This window comes from Salmo salar, chromosome 15, assembly GCF_965601325.2.
Source record: "Salmo salar chromosome 15, fSalSal1, whole genome shotgun sequence".
NCBI lineage: Eukaryota > Metazoa > Chordata > Actinopteri > Salmoniformes > Salmonidae > Salmo > Salmo salar.
Window position 1 is genome coordinate 83,828,090 of NC_138305.1, and position 17,240 is coordinate 83,845,329.

The following is a 17,240-nucleotide window of genomic DNA, read 5'->3' on the forward strand; positions in this document are numbered from 1 at the left end:
AAACAATATACTTTTTGGTCAGAATAAAAACACCCTCAAACTTACGCATACATCATAATTATACAAGATGTATGACAAGTTGGAGGACATGCACTTTCCATGCCCAGAAAAATAAGTCTAGGAAGAAATCATTCATCAAATTCAAGGACAAACCAGCTTAAACAAAAACCTAATACTGACAGTGGCTTCCATTGACTTTCTTTTTATAGATCTAAGACCTTGGTTTGCGCATTGGTTCTGGCCTCAGGCTAATGAGTGAATTCAGAAGAATCCTATAAAATTGTGCTCTTTAGTGTAAAATTATATGGATTTATATAGAATATGTTGCTTATTTCTTGGATGTAACTTTTCTATGCATGTTCTAGTGCTGGAAGAACATGTTACCATCAGGAGTAACCACTGCGGAGCGCCCTCATATTTTGAAATGGGGAAATATTTGACACATTTATCTGCAAAATTGTACTTAGAAAATGTACAATCAGGTAGGCCAATATCATTCCCAATGTTGCATATTGATATTAAAAGTAAATGTAAAGCATGACTATCATGATTAGACACAGAATATGAACAGAAAAAGGGGGACAGGTGTTGATCTGATTTCTTGTGTATTATTTCCTCTTCATAATTGACGATATGGGCACTTGAAAGCGGGATCCCAAACATGCTACAAAGGCATGCAAAAAAAGGCAGACACATTTTGGTAGCCTTTCCCCATTCGAAGTCCACGTGAAAGAAGATTTAGAGTTGGTTTTAGAGTTGCTCTAGTGTTAGCAGTGGTTGAGAGGACAAAAGTAGTCTTGCAGTTTTATTGGAAAGCCAGTAGAGAGGACAGACAGAAAAGTGAGGTTAAGTGTTAATGCATCCACTTCACGGAAGACGTTAGTTGGAAGAAAATGCAGTTTCTCATTTTGGTAGACAAAGTACATTACAGATCACAACCAGAGAGAACAGGAAGCTGATGACTGTATCTGCGACTAGATCAGAGACATTGGTTGGAAATAGGTGTACAAATACGTGTATGCAGTAGGAGTCTGAATATCATACGTTTGTAGTTATGCTCATAAACCACCAGAGAATTAAAGTATTTTTAGTGATTCGTTGATTAAAACCCGAGTACTGATAATTCAGTTGAGTTATGTCCTCAGTGTGCTTTACAAAGGCACAGGTGAGGCTAGCATAAGGAAGTGACAAAAGAAGTCAATGAGAAACCACATTGTCGCTAGCCTTCAAAAAGTACTACAGCAGGACTCTTGGTTATCACAATGCATTGTACATATCAGCAACTGCATTGAAGAGCATAGAAACTCAACACAAAACAGCAAAAAACTAGAATAGAAGTCTAAACCAAGGCATTCCACAGTAGCCACATCGTTGACCAGTTTAACTGTCTATCTCTGCAACTTAGCCTGGGAATGGAAGTGAAGAAAACATGCTACAAAACATGAACCATGCAAAAGCAGTAAAGTGTTATCAAAGCTAGATCACTGGCAATTGTTCTGTCATTTTCTTGAGCCAATGAGTTGGTACTTGATTAATTCAATTCATTTGAATTGAGGTCATAATTTAAAGAAATTACAAATCCAATAATTAATTTACAAAAATTCTGTTTTGCAAGGTTCAGTTCAAACCTAGAAGACACAAGAGTGAAAATAAGGATTTGGAACAGGGAAAAATGCTTTGCAATATAATTCTCTCTGAATCAAATTGTTTCAGCAAGTTGGTCGAAATCAGGAGTCAAGGGCTTGCTCTTCCCTATCTCAGACCAGATAGTGGATTCACACACCCATGCAAGAGGAACAGACATGCTAAGTAAAAGTAAGTGCTTCTCTCCATCACACACACACACACATACAATAGAAGTGTCTCAAAGGTGTCAGCACAGTGAGAAATTAGTGCTAGTCAGACTTCAACAGAGCAAGCGGGGAAAATAATGTCTAATGACAAAACTAGCTATCAAAATGAACTATCCGCAAAGTTATTATAGGAAAACCATGCTTTAACTTTGTATCCTGCAGCACATTTCATCTCAACACAAAAACAAAACTATCAGGTATTTTGTGCCCCCCCAACAAAAAAACTGAATTAAGCTACAGGTTAGAGGAGTTAATTTGCTAAAGGTTTCAAGGCTTACCAGTCTCTGCTGTTCCAGAAGTTGGTCTGCCTCCTCTTTCTCTTTTTTGTACAAGATCTCCATCTCAGTCAATCTAGAATGAATGAAAAACAAATTAAATCCTACTGTATACACAATTATTCAAAAACGTGGTTTGGTACAAATATAAGGGATGGGGCTAGTTAGGGAAACGTAATCACTCAAATTCGTAGACTAAGCTAAGTATGCCAGGACTGACAGTCCATTTTTTTTTTTTTTTTTTATTTCACCTTTATTTAACCAGGTAGGCAAGTTGAGAACAAGTTCTCATTTACAATTGCGACATGGCCAAGATAAAGCAAAGCAGTTCGACAACATACAAAAACACAGAGTTACACATGGAGTAAAACAACATACAATCAATGATGCAGTAGAAGAAAAAAAAATAAGACTATATACAATGTGAGCAAATGATGTGAGATAAGGGAGGTAAAGGCAAAAAATGCCATGGTGACAAAGTAAATAAAGTATAGCAAGAAAAACACTGGAATGGTAGATTTGTAGTTTGAAGAAAGTTCAAAGATAAAATATAAATAATATGGTGCAAAGGAGCAAAATAAATAAAATAAATAAATACAGTAGGGGAAGAGGTAGTAGTTTGGGCTAAATTATAGATGGGCTTTGTACAGGTGCAGTGATCTGTGAGCTGCTCTGACAGCTGGTGCTTAAAGCTAGTGAGGGAGATAAGTGTTTCCAGTTTCAGAGATTTTTGTAGTTCTTCCAGTCATTGGCAGCAGAGAACTGGAAGGAGAGACGACCAAAGGAGGAGTTGGCTTTAGGGGTGACCAGAGAGATATACCTGCTGGAGCGCGTGCTACAGGTGGGTGCTGCTATGGTGACCAGTGAGCGGAGATAAGGGGGGACTTTACCTAGCAGAGTCTTGTAGATGACCTGGAGCCAATGTGTTTGGCGACGATTATGAAGCGAAGGCCAGCCAACGAGAGCGTACAGGTCGCAGTGGTGGGTAGTATATGGGGCTTTGGTGACAAAACGGATGGCATTGTGATAGACTGCATCCAGCTTGTTGAGTAGGGTATTGGAAGCTATTTTGTAAATGACATCGCCGAAGTCGAGGATTGGTAGGACGGTCAGTTTTACGAGGGTATGTTTGGCAGCATGAGTGAAGGATGCTTTGTTGCGAAATAGGAAGCCAATTCGAGATTTCACTTTGGATTGGAGATGATTGATGTGAGTCTGGAAGGAGAGTTTACAGTCTAACCAGACACCTAGGTATTTGTAGTTGTCCACAAATTCTAAGTTAGAACCGTCCAGAGAAGTGATGCTGGACAGGCGGGCAGGTGCAGGCAGCGATCGGTTGAAGAGCATGCATTTAGTTTTACTTGTGTTTAGGAGCAGTTGGAGACCACGGAAGGAGAGTTGAATGGCATTGAAGCTCGTGAGCTCATGAGATCAACATGACTGTATTCGGTCCTGTACATACCTTTTCTCCATCTCTTGCTTCATGTCGATGCCCTGCTTCTCCAGCAGCTCTCTCTGGGCAAAGGTCCAGTCCACTGGCTCTACTGGGGTCTCTGCTGTTGGGGTCTCCTTCTCCTTCTCCTCCTTCTCGGCCCTCGCCTGCTCTGGATGGTTGAACCGAAACACATGGTTCTTCCCCATGATGATACGGTTTCCTGTGACAAGAGGGAGTGCGCAAGGTCGAAACAAAACAGGCATTGCGCTCAAAAGCCAAGAAGTAAGAGATTCAGGAATTCCTGTCATTGAATAGCAATTCACGTCAACACCTTCTCCAGTCTATTTCTATCAGTGGAGAAGATGTCAATGTGAAGATCCTTCACTTTACTTGCAAATGAAGAGAGAACATTCCTGAAAACGCAGCTGTGGGGAATACACACCTGAGCGAAGCTGCACTGACGCTCCAACTCGCTTGCCGTTGACATAGGTCTCCGATCCCTCACAAGGCACCATCAGGACAACCACTGGAGACAAAAAAAACACATCGATACAGCGAACAGTATTAATCCCTATACCAACCAATCAGAATAACGCTTCTAATATGAATGCCTGACTCTGCCCAAATTCTACACAAATACAACACAAGACAAATGAGGTACAAATTATAGGTACCGTAAATTCCGGACTATAAGCCTCAACTTTTTTCCCAGGCTTTGAACCTCGCGGCTTAAACAATGACGCGGCTAATATATGGATTTTTCCCGCTTTCAAAAAAAAAATTCTCCAAAAAAACACATTCTGTGACGTGCTCAGTTTTTTCGCTCATTAGACTAATGAAATTGCCAAACGGGTTAAGGTTAAAAACTTTTTTGTTTACTTTTTAGATTAAATCGAGCGCTCTCAAACTTCCCATCATTCTGATTACGATAGTCATTTTGTCACCCTCATCATGGCAAAGACACAGAGAAATGCATATGATGCAGCTTTCAAGTTGAAGGCGATTGATCTGGCTGTTGGAAAAGGAAATAGAGCTGCTGCACGGGAGCTTGGTCTTAATGAGTCGATGATAAGACGTTGGAAACAGCAGCGTGAGGAATTGACTCAGTGCAAAAAGACAACTAAAGCTTACTGCTAATTTTTTATTTTTTGTTACAAGCCGTGTTTCGTTAAAGCCTATTTATTTTTGTTACAAGCCGTGTTTCGTTAAAGCCTGTGTAAAGTTCATTTGTTTCAATGTACCGGTAGGCACGTGCGGCTTATAGACATGTGCGGCTTATTTATGTTCAAAATAAAACTTTTTTTTTTTTTATTCAGTGGGTGCGGCTTATATTCAGGTGCGCTTAATAGTCCGGAAATTACGGTACAGTATATTGACAGTGGCACTGGTTAGGCCTGGTCAGGAAATGGCAGCCTCTTCTTTACAAGGTGCTTCAGTGATCCAGGGTGTTTATTTATTTTTGCAGACAACCATTTGTAAACATGCATAAGTATCATTTGCCAGAAGAATTTACAGAAAACTGAGGTGTAATGTCCGTCTTCTGGCCACAAACATTTTCGAAACCTCCTCGTGCAGCCACACTTGAGCCCATGCAGACACTTTGCGTCACTGACAAAGCCCCACATGGTTTCTCTCACCGTCTCCATTGGCGTTCCTCTCGCTGCGGAAGATGCAGTGCTCCTCTTTGATGTGGGCTCCGCTCAGAACGATGTCCTGCCGTCTCTCAGTGTCCGCCTGGCCCACCCTGCCGGCACAAGTGAGGGAGGACATTTTGTGACTGAGTGTCAGAGTGGGCGACCATTTTAACTAGCAAGTGACAACCCAAAGCTATGGCTTAAAATGTTTGCTTATAACAGGGTTTTACCTCCTCTGAGGTGCTTCATGTCGTTTCATCTAGGCTCCTGTTACTCATTATTGTCACCTCAGGTACTGAGATAACTTAATACTTTATAGGAAGACTACTGTGTGGGAAAGGAGAGCCAGAGGTAAGCGACTTGACTCGAGACAATCAAATACGCTGGTGATCAAAGGCAGATGACATGCCACCTTTCAGGCCAAATACAGGAAGAAAAAAAAACTGGAAAAGTTAGACGTGAGAGAACTAAAAAAATCCTTGATTAAAATGTTTTGCAGTAGCTTCTACACAGCATTCCACTGTGAAGCTTCAGTGTTCCTCTGGCTCCGGGGTGAAGTTATCCTAAGATCAGCTTCCCCTCCCAAATCCTTGCCTTAACCATTGATGGGGAAAATGCAAAAGTGACCCAAGATCAGTGTCTATGGGGCAACTTCTCCCTACTGTGTTCCGCTGAGTTACCTTGTGATTCCGTCTTTGATGTAATACAGCAGACATTCTGACATCAATGGGTCCTCATTCAGGTTGACCAGGTGAGGGGTCTAGTAAGACGGAGAGTTGAGCGGAGTTCAAGAGTAAGACACTGTTCACATACAGTACTTGCACCAGTAATACGTGTGAAATACAGAAAAATTCAGGAAATCACATTTCATAGGTATATTAAGTTCACATCTGCATGATTAATACAAATTAATTGATTAATACCCCTTTATGAAAGTGGAATGAAAAAGGTAATGTCAATAACATCCTCACGAGTTCTGAAGTCTAGTTTCACGATATACACCAGACCTGGGCTCAAAATAGTTTATTACTCTCTTCTTTCAAATCATTTTGATGCGTTTGATTGTGCCTGCCTGGAGTGCTGGATGTGAGGAATGTTCACTTTTAGGCCTAGTACATTGGGCCAGGCAAGCTCAATCAAGCGTAGTTATTGAGCTTGCTTTTGAAAGAAAATTCCTAATATTTGAACCTGTGTCTGATAGACACCACTAGAAACACATCAATGCTACAGTAAACATCACTGAGCCACCAACCTTCTTCGGGGAAAATACTCCATTAGCAAGCAAATCAGCATACAAGGCCTCACAAGGCCTCTCTACGAAAAGCTAACCAATGGAGAAGCAGCAGGTGAAAATGAGAGAAAGTGGATGGAGGAAAAAGATTAGTGAAATGAAGGAAAAAACAAAACTCCTAGCAGTGAAGGAGGGTTTAAAGTCCTAGGAAAAGGGGGAGCTTCAAAGTCATAAGAGGGGATTTTCTGATATCAAATAAATTTGCTTCAATGGACAGTCGCGTTCGTTACAGCCGATGTGGCAGAGATGACTAATCTAATCTCCCTCTCGATGGTACTAATCTAATCTCCCTCTCGATGGTACTAATCTAATCTCCCTCTCGATGGTACTAATCTAATCTCCCTCTCGATGGTACTAATCTAATCTCCCTCTCGATGGTACTAATCTAATCTCCCTCTCGATGGTACTAATCTAATCTCCCTCTCGATGGTACTAATCTAATCTCCCTCTCGATGGTACTAATCTAATCTCCCTCTCGATGTGGCAGAGATGACTAATCTAATCTCCCTCTCGATGTGGCAGAGATGACTAATCTAATCTCCCTCTCGATGTGGCAGAGATGACTAATCTAATCTCCCTCTCGATGTGGCAGAGATGACTAATCTAATCTCCCTCTCGATGTGGCAGAGATGACTAATCTAATCTCCCTCTCGATGTGGCAGAGATGACTAATCTAATCTCCCTCTCGATCGTACTAATCTAATCTCCCTCTCGATGTGGCAGAGATGACAAATCTAATCTCCCTCTCGATCGTGACTCCACTGACGAGAGCACTTGTTGTTCTTTTCATTCCTGACTTGTGAAAGCTGCCTGCCTGTGCGGGGGAGATGGGTGGTAGGAGGGAGAAAGGGAGGGGGGAGTGCAGAGGTGTACAGACAGATTCCTCAACCACTACTCAATAAGCCCCGTCTGTCTCTATAGCGTCAATCGGTCTGCGGAGCTGACGGATTGAGTGAGGCCTGGACGACTGAGAATTTAGTCCTCTTCACAGAGATGACGTGGATTGGGCTGCGATTTCAACATGTCTGTCAGGCACAGAAGGCTTCCCCATGTAAAGAGCTAACAGACTGAATGAACCTTCTCATGTTAAGGCTGTAGCTGTAGGAGCATCTATCATGGGTGGATTCTTTCAGTGAAATGGAACGAACAGAGCCGACCATTCCCTATTCTACATGACAGACAATCATAACTGTTCTATACAATACATTTCTACCTGAACGTTCTACAACCTCGTAAACAAACCGCTGATACGGTATGACAGCTGCTAATAAACTCTACTAGCAATACTATGGCCACCGAGAGTGCTATTCTAGAAAGGGGTTTTCAAGGTTATTATACAAATGCATTACCGTGGTGTAGATCAATAAATAATACTTCTCTTCAAATCAAATAATGCTACAATACAATAGCAGTACATGTGTGATCTTGCTGAGGAGGATACAAGGCCACAGGCATTTTGATTCATTACTAAGCTCTACAAATGCTAAACCTGGGTCACTCTCTATGGGGTGTGTCAGGGGCTATCATTTGGATTATCTAGCGGGGGAGCGGTAGAAATCAAAATGTTGATTTGATTTCACAAACCTGTTTAGTTGAAAAACAATCAAAGTCCTCGTCAAACAAGGACTTGGGCCTTTCAGGGCCCATCTAAACATTACCATATGGAGGAAGCAGATAAGGGAATGGGGAAAAAGAGAATGAAAATAAAGGAATGTATGGAATAGCAAGTGAGAGCTGAGGGATGGCGCCGGGGCCCCGGAAAGAAGGAACAATGGGAAAACGGTAGTGTAGTACTAGAGACAGTGGCCGAACACCCATACTTACATTCTAAATATTAGGCATTTTATGTATGCGGACAATTTAAAGTTTTATAGTATGTTAAACTTCGAAACTCAGGTATGCTTTAAATGCCAGGATGTTATACTCATTTCGGCCTTTCATCTAGTTGAATTGGCTGCATACTTTTGAGGAAGAGAACAGTCTTTTTACACTATCAGCTGTTGTCAAATACATGTGAATCAGCTGATAATGAGACAAGGGGATGCACTGTAACCAAATTAACAAATAGCGGGAATCAACGCAATTGCACTTTAAATGACGCATTATCAGGATGGGTAAGCCTAGTATGTTGATATTTGTTGCTTACTGCATTCATTTCTACTAAACAGTACGCTCTAAATAGTATGGAGTATGATTAGTACACAGTAAGTAGTTTTAGTAAGTAGTAGGCAAGACAGATTTTGGACACGCCTGTATCGCTGTGTGTTAAATAGAATCTCTATCCTGAAATATCTAACAGGTCTGCTGCTGGGTTGGAGTCAATTCCATTTCAATTCCAGTCAATTCAGAAAGTAAACAAAATTAAACTTTTTCGTAATTGAAAAGCATTGAAAATAAATCGGAATTTCAGTACACTTCCTGAAACTGGAATTGACCCTGCCTGCTACACTAGACGTGTAACTTTTGCAGAGCGCGAGACGCCCCCATTGATTTCAAGGAAACATGGGAGTAAGCAGCGCTCTGGTTCTATTTTTAAGAATTCGACTCGCGGCTCAAACCAAGAACACTAGATGGAGTGGCTTGCGCTCTGCTCGCACTGGTGTAGCAAGTAAAAAACCTACTGCTTTTGTAATACCCCGGTATGGCACATATCCTTTTACCTTTTTAGGAGAGAAGACCCCGAGAGTGCCGCCATCCTCACGGATAGCCACGCCCATCTCAGCCAGCAGGGCTTCCCTATAGGAGAGGAGAGAGTGATGTTAGAAACACATCTTTCCTATAGGAGAGGAGAGAGTGATGTTTGAAACACATCTTTCCTATAGGAGAGGAGAGAGTGGAGGGTGATGTTAGAAACACATCTTCCCTAGAGGAGAGGAGAGAGTGGAGGGTGATGTTAGAAACACATCTTTCCTATAGGAGAGGAGAGAGTGGAGGGTGATGTTAGAAACACATCTTTCCTATAGGAGAGGAGAGAGTGGAGGGTGATGTTAGAAACACATCTTCCCTAGAGGAGAAGAGAGAGTGATGTTAGAAACACATCTTCCCTATAGGAGAGGAGAGAGTGATGTTAGAAACACATCTTTCCTATAGGAGAGGAGAGAGTGGAGGGTGATGTTAGAAACACATCTTCCCTAGAGGAGAAGAGAGAGTGATGTTAGAAACACATCTTTCCTACAGGAGAGGAGAGAGTGGAGGGTGATGTTAGAAACACATCTTCCCTAGAGGAGAAGAGAGAGTGATGTTTGAAACACATCTTTCCTATAGGAGAGGAGAGAGTGGAGGGTGATGTTAGAAACACATCTTCCCTAGAGGAGAAGAGAGAGTGGAGGGTGATGTTAGAAACACATCTTTCCTATAGGAGAGGAGAGAGTGGAGGGTGATGTTAGAAACACATCTTCCCTAGAGGAGAAGAGAGAGTGATGTTAGAAACACATCTTCCCTAGAGGAGAAGAGAGAGTGGAGGGTGATGTTAGAAACACATCTTTCCTATAGGAGAGGAGAGAGTGGAGGGTGATGTTAGAAACACATCTTCCCTAGAGGAGAAGAGAGAGTGATGTTAGAAACACATCTTCCCTAGAGGAGAAGAGAGAGTGATGTTAGAAACACATCTTCCCTAGAGGAGAAGAGAGAGTGATGTTAGAAACACATCTTCCCTAGAGGAGAAGAGAGAGTGGAGGGTGATGTTAGAAACACATCTTCCCTAGAGGAGAAGAGAGAGTGATGTTTGAAACACATCTTCCCTAGAGGAGAGAGAGAGGGAGGGTGATGTTAGAAACACATCTTCCCTAGAGGAGAAGAGAGAGTGATGTTAGAAACACATCTTCCCTAGAGGAGAAGAGAGAGTGGAGGGTGATGTTAGAAACACATCTTTCCTAGAGGAGAAGAGAGAGTGGAGGGTGATGTTAGAAACACATCTTCCCTAGAGGAGAAGAGAGAGTGATGTTTGAAACACATCTTTCCTATAGGAGAGGAGAGAGTGATGTTTGAAACACATCTTCCCTAGAGGAGAAGAGAGAGTGATGTTTGAAACACATCTTCCCCAGAGGAGAAGAGAGAGTGATGTTTGAAACACATCTTCCCTAGAGGAGAAGAGAGAGTGATGTTTGAAACACATCTTCCCTAGAGGAGAAGAGAGAGTGATGTTAGAAACACATCTTCCCTAGAGGAGAAGAGAGAGTGATGTTAGAAACACATCTTCCCCAGAGGAGAAGAGAGAGTGATGTTAGAAACACATCTTCCCTAGAGGAGAAGAGAGAGTGATGTTAGAAACACATCTTTCCTATAGGAGAGGAGAGAGTGGAGGGTGATGTTAGAAACACATCTTCCCTAGAGGAGAAGAGAGAGTGATGTTAGAAACACATCTTCCCTAGAGGAGAAGAGAGAGTGATGTTTGAAACACATCTTCCCTAGAGGAGAAGAGAGAGTGATGTTTGAAACACATCTTCCCTAGAGGAGAAGAGAGAGTGATGTTTGAAACACATCTTCCCTAGAGGAGAAGAGAGAGTGATGTTAGAAACACATCTTCCCTAGAGGAGAAGAGAGAGTGATGTTAGAAACACATCTTCCCTAGAGGAGAAGAGAGAGTGATGTTAGAAACACATCTTCCCTAGAGGAGAAGAGAGAGTGATGTTTGAAACACATCTTCCCTAGAGGAGAAGAGAGAGTGATGTTTGAAACACATCTTCCCTAGAGGAGAAGAGAGAGTGATGTTAGAAACACATCTTTCCTATAGGAGAGGAGAGAGTGGAGGGTGATGTTTGAAACACATCTTCCCTAGAGGAGAAGAGAGAGTGATGTTTGAAACACATCTTCCCTAGAGGAGAAGAGAGAGTGATGTTTGAAACACATCTTCCCTAGAGGAGAAGAGAGAGTGATGTTTGAAACACATCTTCCCTAGAGGAGAAGAGAGAGTGATGTTTGAAACACATCTTCCCTAGAGGAGAAGAGAGAGTGATGTTTGAAACATGTCCATGTGTCCCTTATTACATTGGTGGTGGGGATGGTTACATTCTTTACAGTAGAATCTGAACTGAAAACGTCATCACCACCATGCAATAAATTGTCGCTAGGAATTTAAATTGGTGTTACTTTAAGAGATAGAATGCGGCACTTGCAGGAAGATGCATAATGATCCCACAATGCATAGAGAAATATAGGAATGTGTATTGGGTATGTCCTCAGTATAGGTCATTAAGTGTTGGGTGCTAGTGTTCATCTTTACCATGATACGCTTTGTGACAGCATTCCATCAACTCAAGTTGTTAATGAAATATAAACCAAACAATTGTCTCCTCCAGACATACATCAGTGGATGAACAAATGTATATATATTCTGTCTTGCTTCCTGTCCCTTAAACATGCTTCTCTATTTCCAGAAGAAAGGAAGAAAGAAGCACACTGAAAGGAGAGTGTGACAGATGGATAAGGTGAGAGGGAGACAGACACAAAAGGCACATTTCAGAAGGGTGGAGAATCGGGATACAGCCTTTCACTGGAAGTGTCCCATTTGAAAGGACGGACAAACAAAAAGGCATCATGGGGCTTTGACCCTGCACTGACCTCTCCATTCGTATTGCCTCGGTCTTCCGAAGCTTCTCCTCCCAGGTCTCGTTGAGCTCAGCAATGATTTTCTCAGATTCCTGAGGACAGATTGGGGAGTGTCAAGAAAAATAATACATTTAGCATTCTGTTATTATTCGGTTCACCTAATATGATAAAAATCACCTCTTTAGTAGGTTCTATATCCTGAAGACCTTAACTCAAAACAAAATCTTATGGTGAGAATATCAAGACTAAACTGGGGGTCCAGCCAAAACACCCATAACCTGGGAATGTCACGTGCTCCCTATCCTGCCATTGTGCTATTCTCTCCTTGTTCATCCCTACTAGCACCACTGGCTTGCTCACGACCATCTGGCTCTAAAAGCAGGAAGTATGGCCATTAGCCAATAAATTCAACTCCATCCTTTGTAAAGGGTTAACACCCCTACCATCTGTTGTTCTGGATACAGACACTGTCCCCTGGCTCAAAATAAAAAGTCAGTGCCTGCGTCCCAAATTGCACCCTATTCCCTGAGAGTGCACTAGTTTTGACCAAGGCCCATACGGCTCTGATAAAAGGGAGTGCACTAAAAGGAATAGGGTGCCATTTGGGACGCATATACGGCTCATGGATGGGCCACCGGAAGGAGATTCAGCAGATTATGAACATCTTTTACAAAATGTTTTGTTTGAGGGATGCACATGAAAAATCACCAAAATATATTCAGTTACACAACGCTGATGAATCTCCCAAAGACACATGTTCCATTATCCATTGAATGTCAGACTAGGAGCAGGCATATGATCCTGATAAGCAATTTATTTCACTGTGCTAATATGAGCACACAGTGTGCACTCAGGATATTTTCTGACGCTTTTTACACTTAATGGCCACGAAGACCAGATCTATTTTGGTCCTATTTCCTCCCCATCTGCGTCGGCGCCCGACGTCATTGGATGACAGACTGGCACCACGGTAGCCATGGAAACTGCAGCTCGTAATGGCTGTATGTTGCCATCCTATGTGCTCACTCGTCAGCAGCTAACGAGGGTGAGAGAGGGAACGCCAAGGGAAGATATAAAAGAACAGCTGAAAACTGATAGCTTGAGAGGAAGATATTAGTAAGGGGGCCGCTTTCCCAAAAGGGTCTTGACATCAAATGGACTGAAATCCATTGTTTAACAAAATTGCTGCACTTTTCCAAGCTGAGTTTTCACACTAATGTTATATCCCTCCATGCATGTTTCTTACATCTTCAGAGGGCTTCCATTTGAGAAAACAGACTAAGAACATGGGGGAATTCTGGACTTCCTATCTTTTCACTTAAAATCGGGAAAAGATAGGGACTATATTGGTTTAGTTCCACTGTTTATGTCCTTACATAGTTTAGGGGTCTCATCCATTTCAATGCCATTTAATTATGGAATTTAAATGTAAAAAATATAAAACGCAACTTGTAAAGTGTTGGTCCCATGTTTCAGAAACTGAAATAAAAGATCCCATACATATTCCAAAAAGCTTATTTCTCAAATTTTGTGCACAAATTTCTTTACAACACCTCTTTATGAGATAATCCATCTACCTGACAGGTGTGGCATATCAAGAAGCTGATTAAACAGCATGATCATTACACAGGTGGACCTTGTGCTGGGGACAACAAAAGGCCACTCTAAAATGTGACGTTTTGTCACACAACAATGCCACAAATGTCTCAAGTTTTAAGGGAGAGAGCCATTGGCATGTTGACTGCAGCAATGTCCACCAGAGTTGTTGCCGGAGAATTGAATTTTCTCTACCATAAGCCGCCTCCAACATCGTTTTAGAGAATTTGGCAGTACATCCAACCGGCCGCACAACTGCAGACGAGAGCCATTGAAGAGGTGGGACAACATTCCACAGGCCACAATCAACAGCCAGATCAACTCTATGCGAAGGAGATGTGTCGCGCCGCATGAGGAAAATGGTGGTAACACCAGATACTGACTGGTTTTCTGATCCACGCTCAAAGCTTTTTATTTAAAACAGTATCTATGACCAACAGATGCACATTTGTATTCCCAGTCATGTGAAATACATAGATTAGGACCGAATTCATTTATTTAAATTGACTAATTTCATTACATGAACTGTAACTCAGTAAAATCTTTTAAATTGTTGCATATTGCGTTTATATTTTTGTTCAGTGTAGCTAGTACTGGGGGGGGGGGGGGGGAATACTGTACCTTGAGTCTCTCGATGGCCTCTTCCCCTCCCGGGGTGGACATGATGCGCTCCTGGATACTGGTGACCGACTGCGGGCCAACTAGGCTGCAGAGCGAGCCAGAGGACGGCGAGGCTGTCAGGGAGCCGATAGGGGCTGTGGAGAAATGGCCAGGGCGTTGGTTCTCTGAGGCTAGCAAGTATCTATGCTTATTGTTGTGTATGTCTTTCAGGTCTGAGTCAACAAGAGGAGAGAGAGGCAGGGATCCCGGGAAAGGGAGGAGGTTCACAAAAATGGCAGGAAAAGGAGAATATGGGGAAGAGAGAGAGAGGGAGAGAGAAGAGACAGGAGGAAAGACCAGTGTAAGACACACATTGCACATCAAAGGATAAAAGACAGAGAACCAGCACAATGGTCAGTTAAACAGAGCAGCAGTTTTCTCCCCAGGTGGTTAAAAAGTTAAAGGACGTTGTTTTTGTTGAAATCTGTAAACCATTCCATTCAACGTCTCGCAAAATGACAAATCGAATTGTTCATTATGTTTCATGGCCACAAAAAATATATATATATTTTGCATGACATTATTTTGTCCGAGAATTTTCAGGACTTATAATCTGAAAAGGACACACATTATTGTGGCCAATGAACAGATCCCTCCATTTTATCATTACAATTGGGAATTAAATTTGAATGGCAATACACTTTTCAAATGCACCTACCAACTTCAAATCAGTGACATAACTAAGTACGATATGTCATAATGGTAATGTATTTCACTTTGTTTCTTTAACTCCAAAATGTATACTGGTGTGAAAACTGCTAACATGTACAAACTGGAGGAGGGGGGTTAAAGGCAGCCAGAGGGCCCGGGAGGAGGAGGGGGGTTATAGGCAGCCAGAGGGCCAGGGAGGAGGAGGGGGGGTTATAGGCAGCCAGAGGGCCAGGGAGGAGGAGGGGGGGTTATAGGCAGCCAGAGGGCCAGGGAGGAGGAGGGGGGTTATAGGCAGCCAGAGAACCAGGGAGGAGGAGGGGGGTTAAAGGCAGCCAGAGAACCAGGGAGGAGGAGGGGGGTTATAGGCAGCCAGAGAACCAGGGAGGAGGAGGGGGGTTATAGGCAGCCAGAGAACCAGGGAGGAGGAGGGGGGTTATAGGCAGCCAGAGGACCACGGAGGAGGAGGGGGGGTTAAAGGCAGCCAGAGAACCAGGGAGGAGGATGGGGGTTATAGGCAGCCAGAGGGCCAGGGAGGATGAGGGGGGTTATAGGCAGCCAGAGAACCAGGGAGGAGGAGGGGGGTTATAGGGAGCCAGAGAACCAGGGAGGAGGGGGGGGGTTATAGGCAGCCAGAGAACCAGGGAGGAGGAGGGGGGTTATAGGGAGCCAGAGAACCAGGGAGGAGGGGGGGGGGTTATAGGCAGCCAGAGAACCAGGGAGGAGGAGGGGGGTTATAGGGAGCCAGAGAACCAGGGAGGGGGGCGGGATGACTGTTTGGAAGTGATATAGATGGAGACACATGCTACCAAAGTTCAGACTGCAGTGAGAGTCACTTCAACTTACCCCACACACAAGAACAAGTGAAAACACACCCGCGCGCACACACACACACACACACACACACACACACACACACACACACACGCACACGCCTGTCTAAATGTCAGCCAGCTCTTCTCTACAAAATGGCCTCAAGGGCGTTTCAGGTGACTGCCCTCTAAACCTCACAGGAAGACAGGGTCTCTTAGGACAGACTGAAACCTCCACGTATTGACTAAAAATGGAATTTGAATGATAGGAAATCTGGTGAAAATACTTGGTAAAAATGGCCACTGAACAGCAGCGGATTACCATCTATTTCGTTATGCTCCCATGCAGGCAATTTTTGCAATGTCATATAATGCAGATAGTATGGAGAGCATACACTTAAATTATTACCAGAGTGTATAATGGCAATGTGGAGCAGCCAAAGGACAGGAGAGGGAAAGGGTAAGGAGTTTGGGGAATACAGCTAAAATAAAGCATATGCTAGCTACAAGAGGACTGAATTCCGTCGAAACACAGCAAACGTCTAGATAACACACATCTAATCGGCTACATAGAAATGAGAGCATGCACCTTTCCTCCTGTAGCTCAAAGCTTCAATTTGAGAACTTAGTAGCATTCTAATGTCTTGAACATTGTCACCTGCAATGGATAATTAGTAAAACAACACACGCTTCAACAGCAAGAAAAAAAAGAAGAAAAAAAAAAGGTTTCAAAGATGGGTTAAGGACCCAAATGGTAAGTAATGATGTGGGTGGGGGGAAGACAGACAAGTAATTAAGATGGCATTAGAAGTTAAAGCACGATATTGTCTATTGTCTTGGTTGGGATATACACCACATGACCAAAAGTATGTGGACACCTGCTCGTCAAACATCTCATTCCAAAATCATGGGTATTAATATGGAGTTGGTTCCCCTTTTGCTGCTATAACAGCCTCTTCTGGGAAGGCTTTCCACTAGATGTTGGAACATTGCTGCGGGGACTTGCTTCCATTCAGCCACAAGAGCATTAGTGACGTCAGGCACTGGCTCGCAGTCGGTGTTCCAATCAGGGGAGGATGGCTCATAATAATGGCTGGAATCTTTTTCTATTTTTTTACCTTTATTTAACTAGGCAAGTCAGTTTAGAACACATTTTTTATTTTCAATGATGGCCTAGGAACAGTGCCTTGCTCAGGGGCAGAACTGCCTTGTTCAGGGGCAGAACGACAGATTTTTACCTTGTCAGCTCGGGGATTCGATCTTGCAACCTTTTGGTTACTAGTCCAATGCTCTAACCACTAGGCTACCTGCCACCCATTGAATGAAGTCAATGGAATGGCATCAAACACGTCAAAGACATGGTTTCCATGCATTTGATACCATTCCATTGACTCCATTCCACCCATTATTATGAGCCGTCCTCCCCTTAGCAGCCTCCACTGGTTCCAATTCATCCTGAAGGTGTTCGATGGGGTTGAGGTCAGGGCTC

General features: G+C 43.0%; 1 protein-coding gene across 9 annotated transcripts in view; it reads right to left on the reverse strand.

Annotated features, from left to right (window-relative positions):
* kif1b (kinesin family member 1B) overlaps positions 1 to 17,240 on the reverse strand; it is a 101,283-nt gene that overhangs the window by 43,284 nt on the left and 40,759 nt on the right. For 6 of the 9 annotated variants that reach the window (XM_082962099.1, XM_082962101.1, XM_014145797.3 and 3 more), the window contains 8 exons: positions 14,253 to 14,464; positions 12,048 to 12,127; positions 9,149 to 9,224; positions 5,878 to 5,957; positions 5,201 to 5,307; positions 4,006 to 4,089; positions 3,591 to 3,783; positions 2,132 to 2,204 (listed from right to left, as the gene is read on the reverse strand). In XM_082962099.1, the coding sequence (XP_082818225.1) occupies positions 2,132 to 2,204; positions 3,591 to 3,783; positions 4,006 to 4,089; positions 5,201 to 5,307; positions 5,878 to 5,957; positions 9,149 to 9,224; positions 12,048 to 12,127; positions 14,253 to 14,464 (905 nt within the window). The remainder of the gene's footprint in view (positions 1 to 2,131; positions 2,205 to 3,590; positions 3,784 to 4,005; positions 4,090 to 5,200; positions 5,308 to 5,877; positions 5,958 to 9,148; positions 9,225 to 12,047; positions 12,128 to 14,252; positions 14,465 to 17,240) is intronic. The other 3 variants (XM_014145801.3, XM_014145800.3, XM_014145805.3) reach the window with 1 other exon arrangement.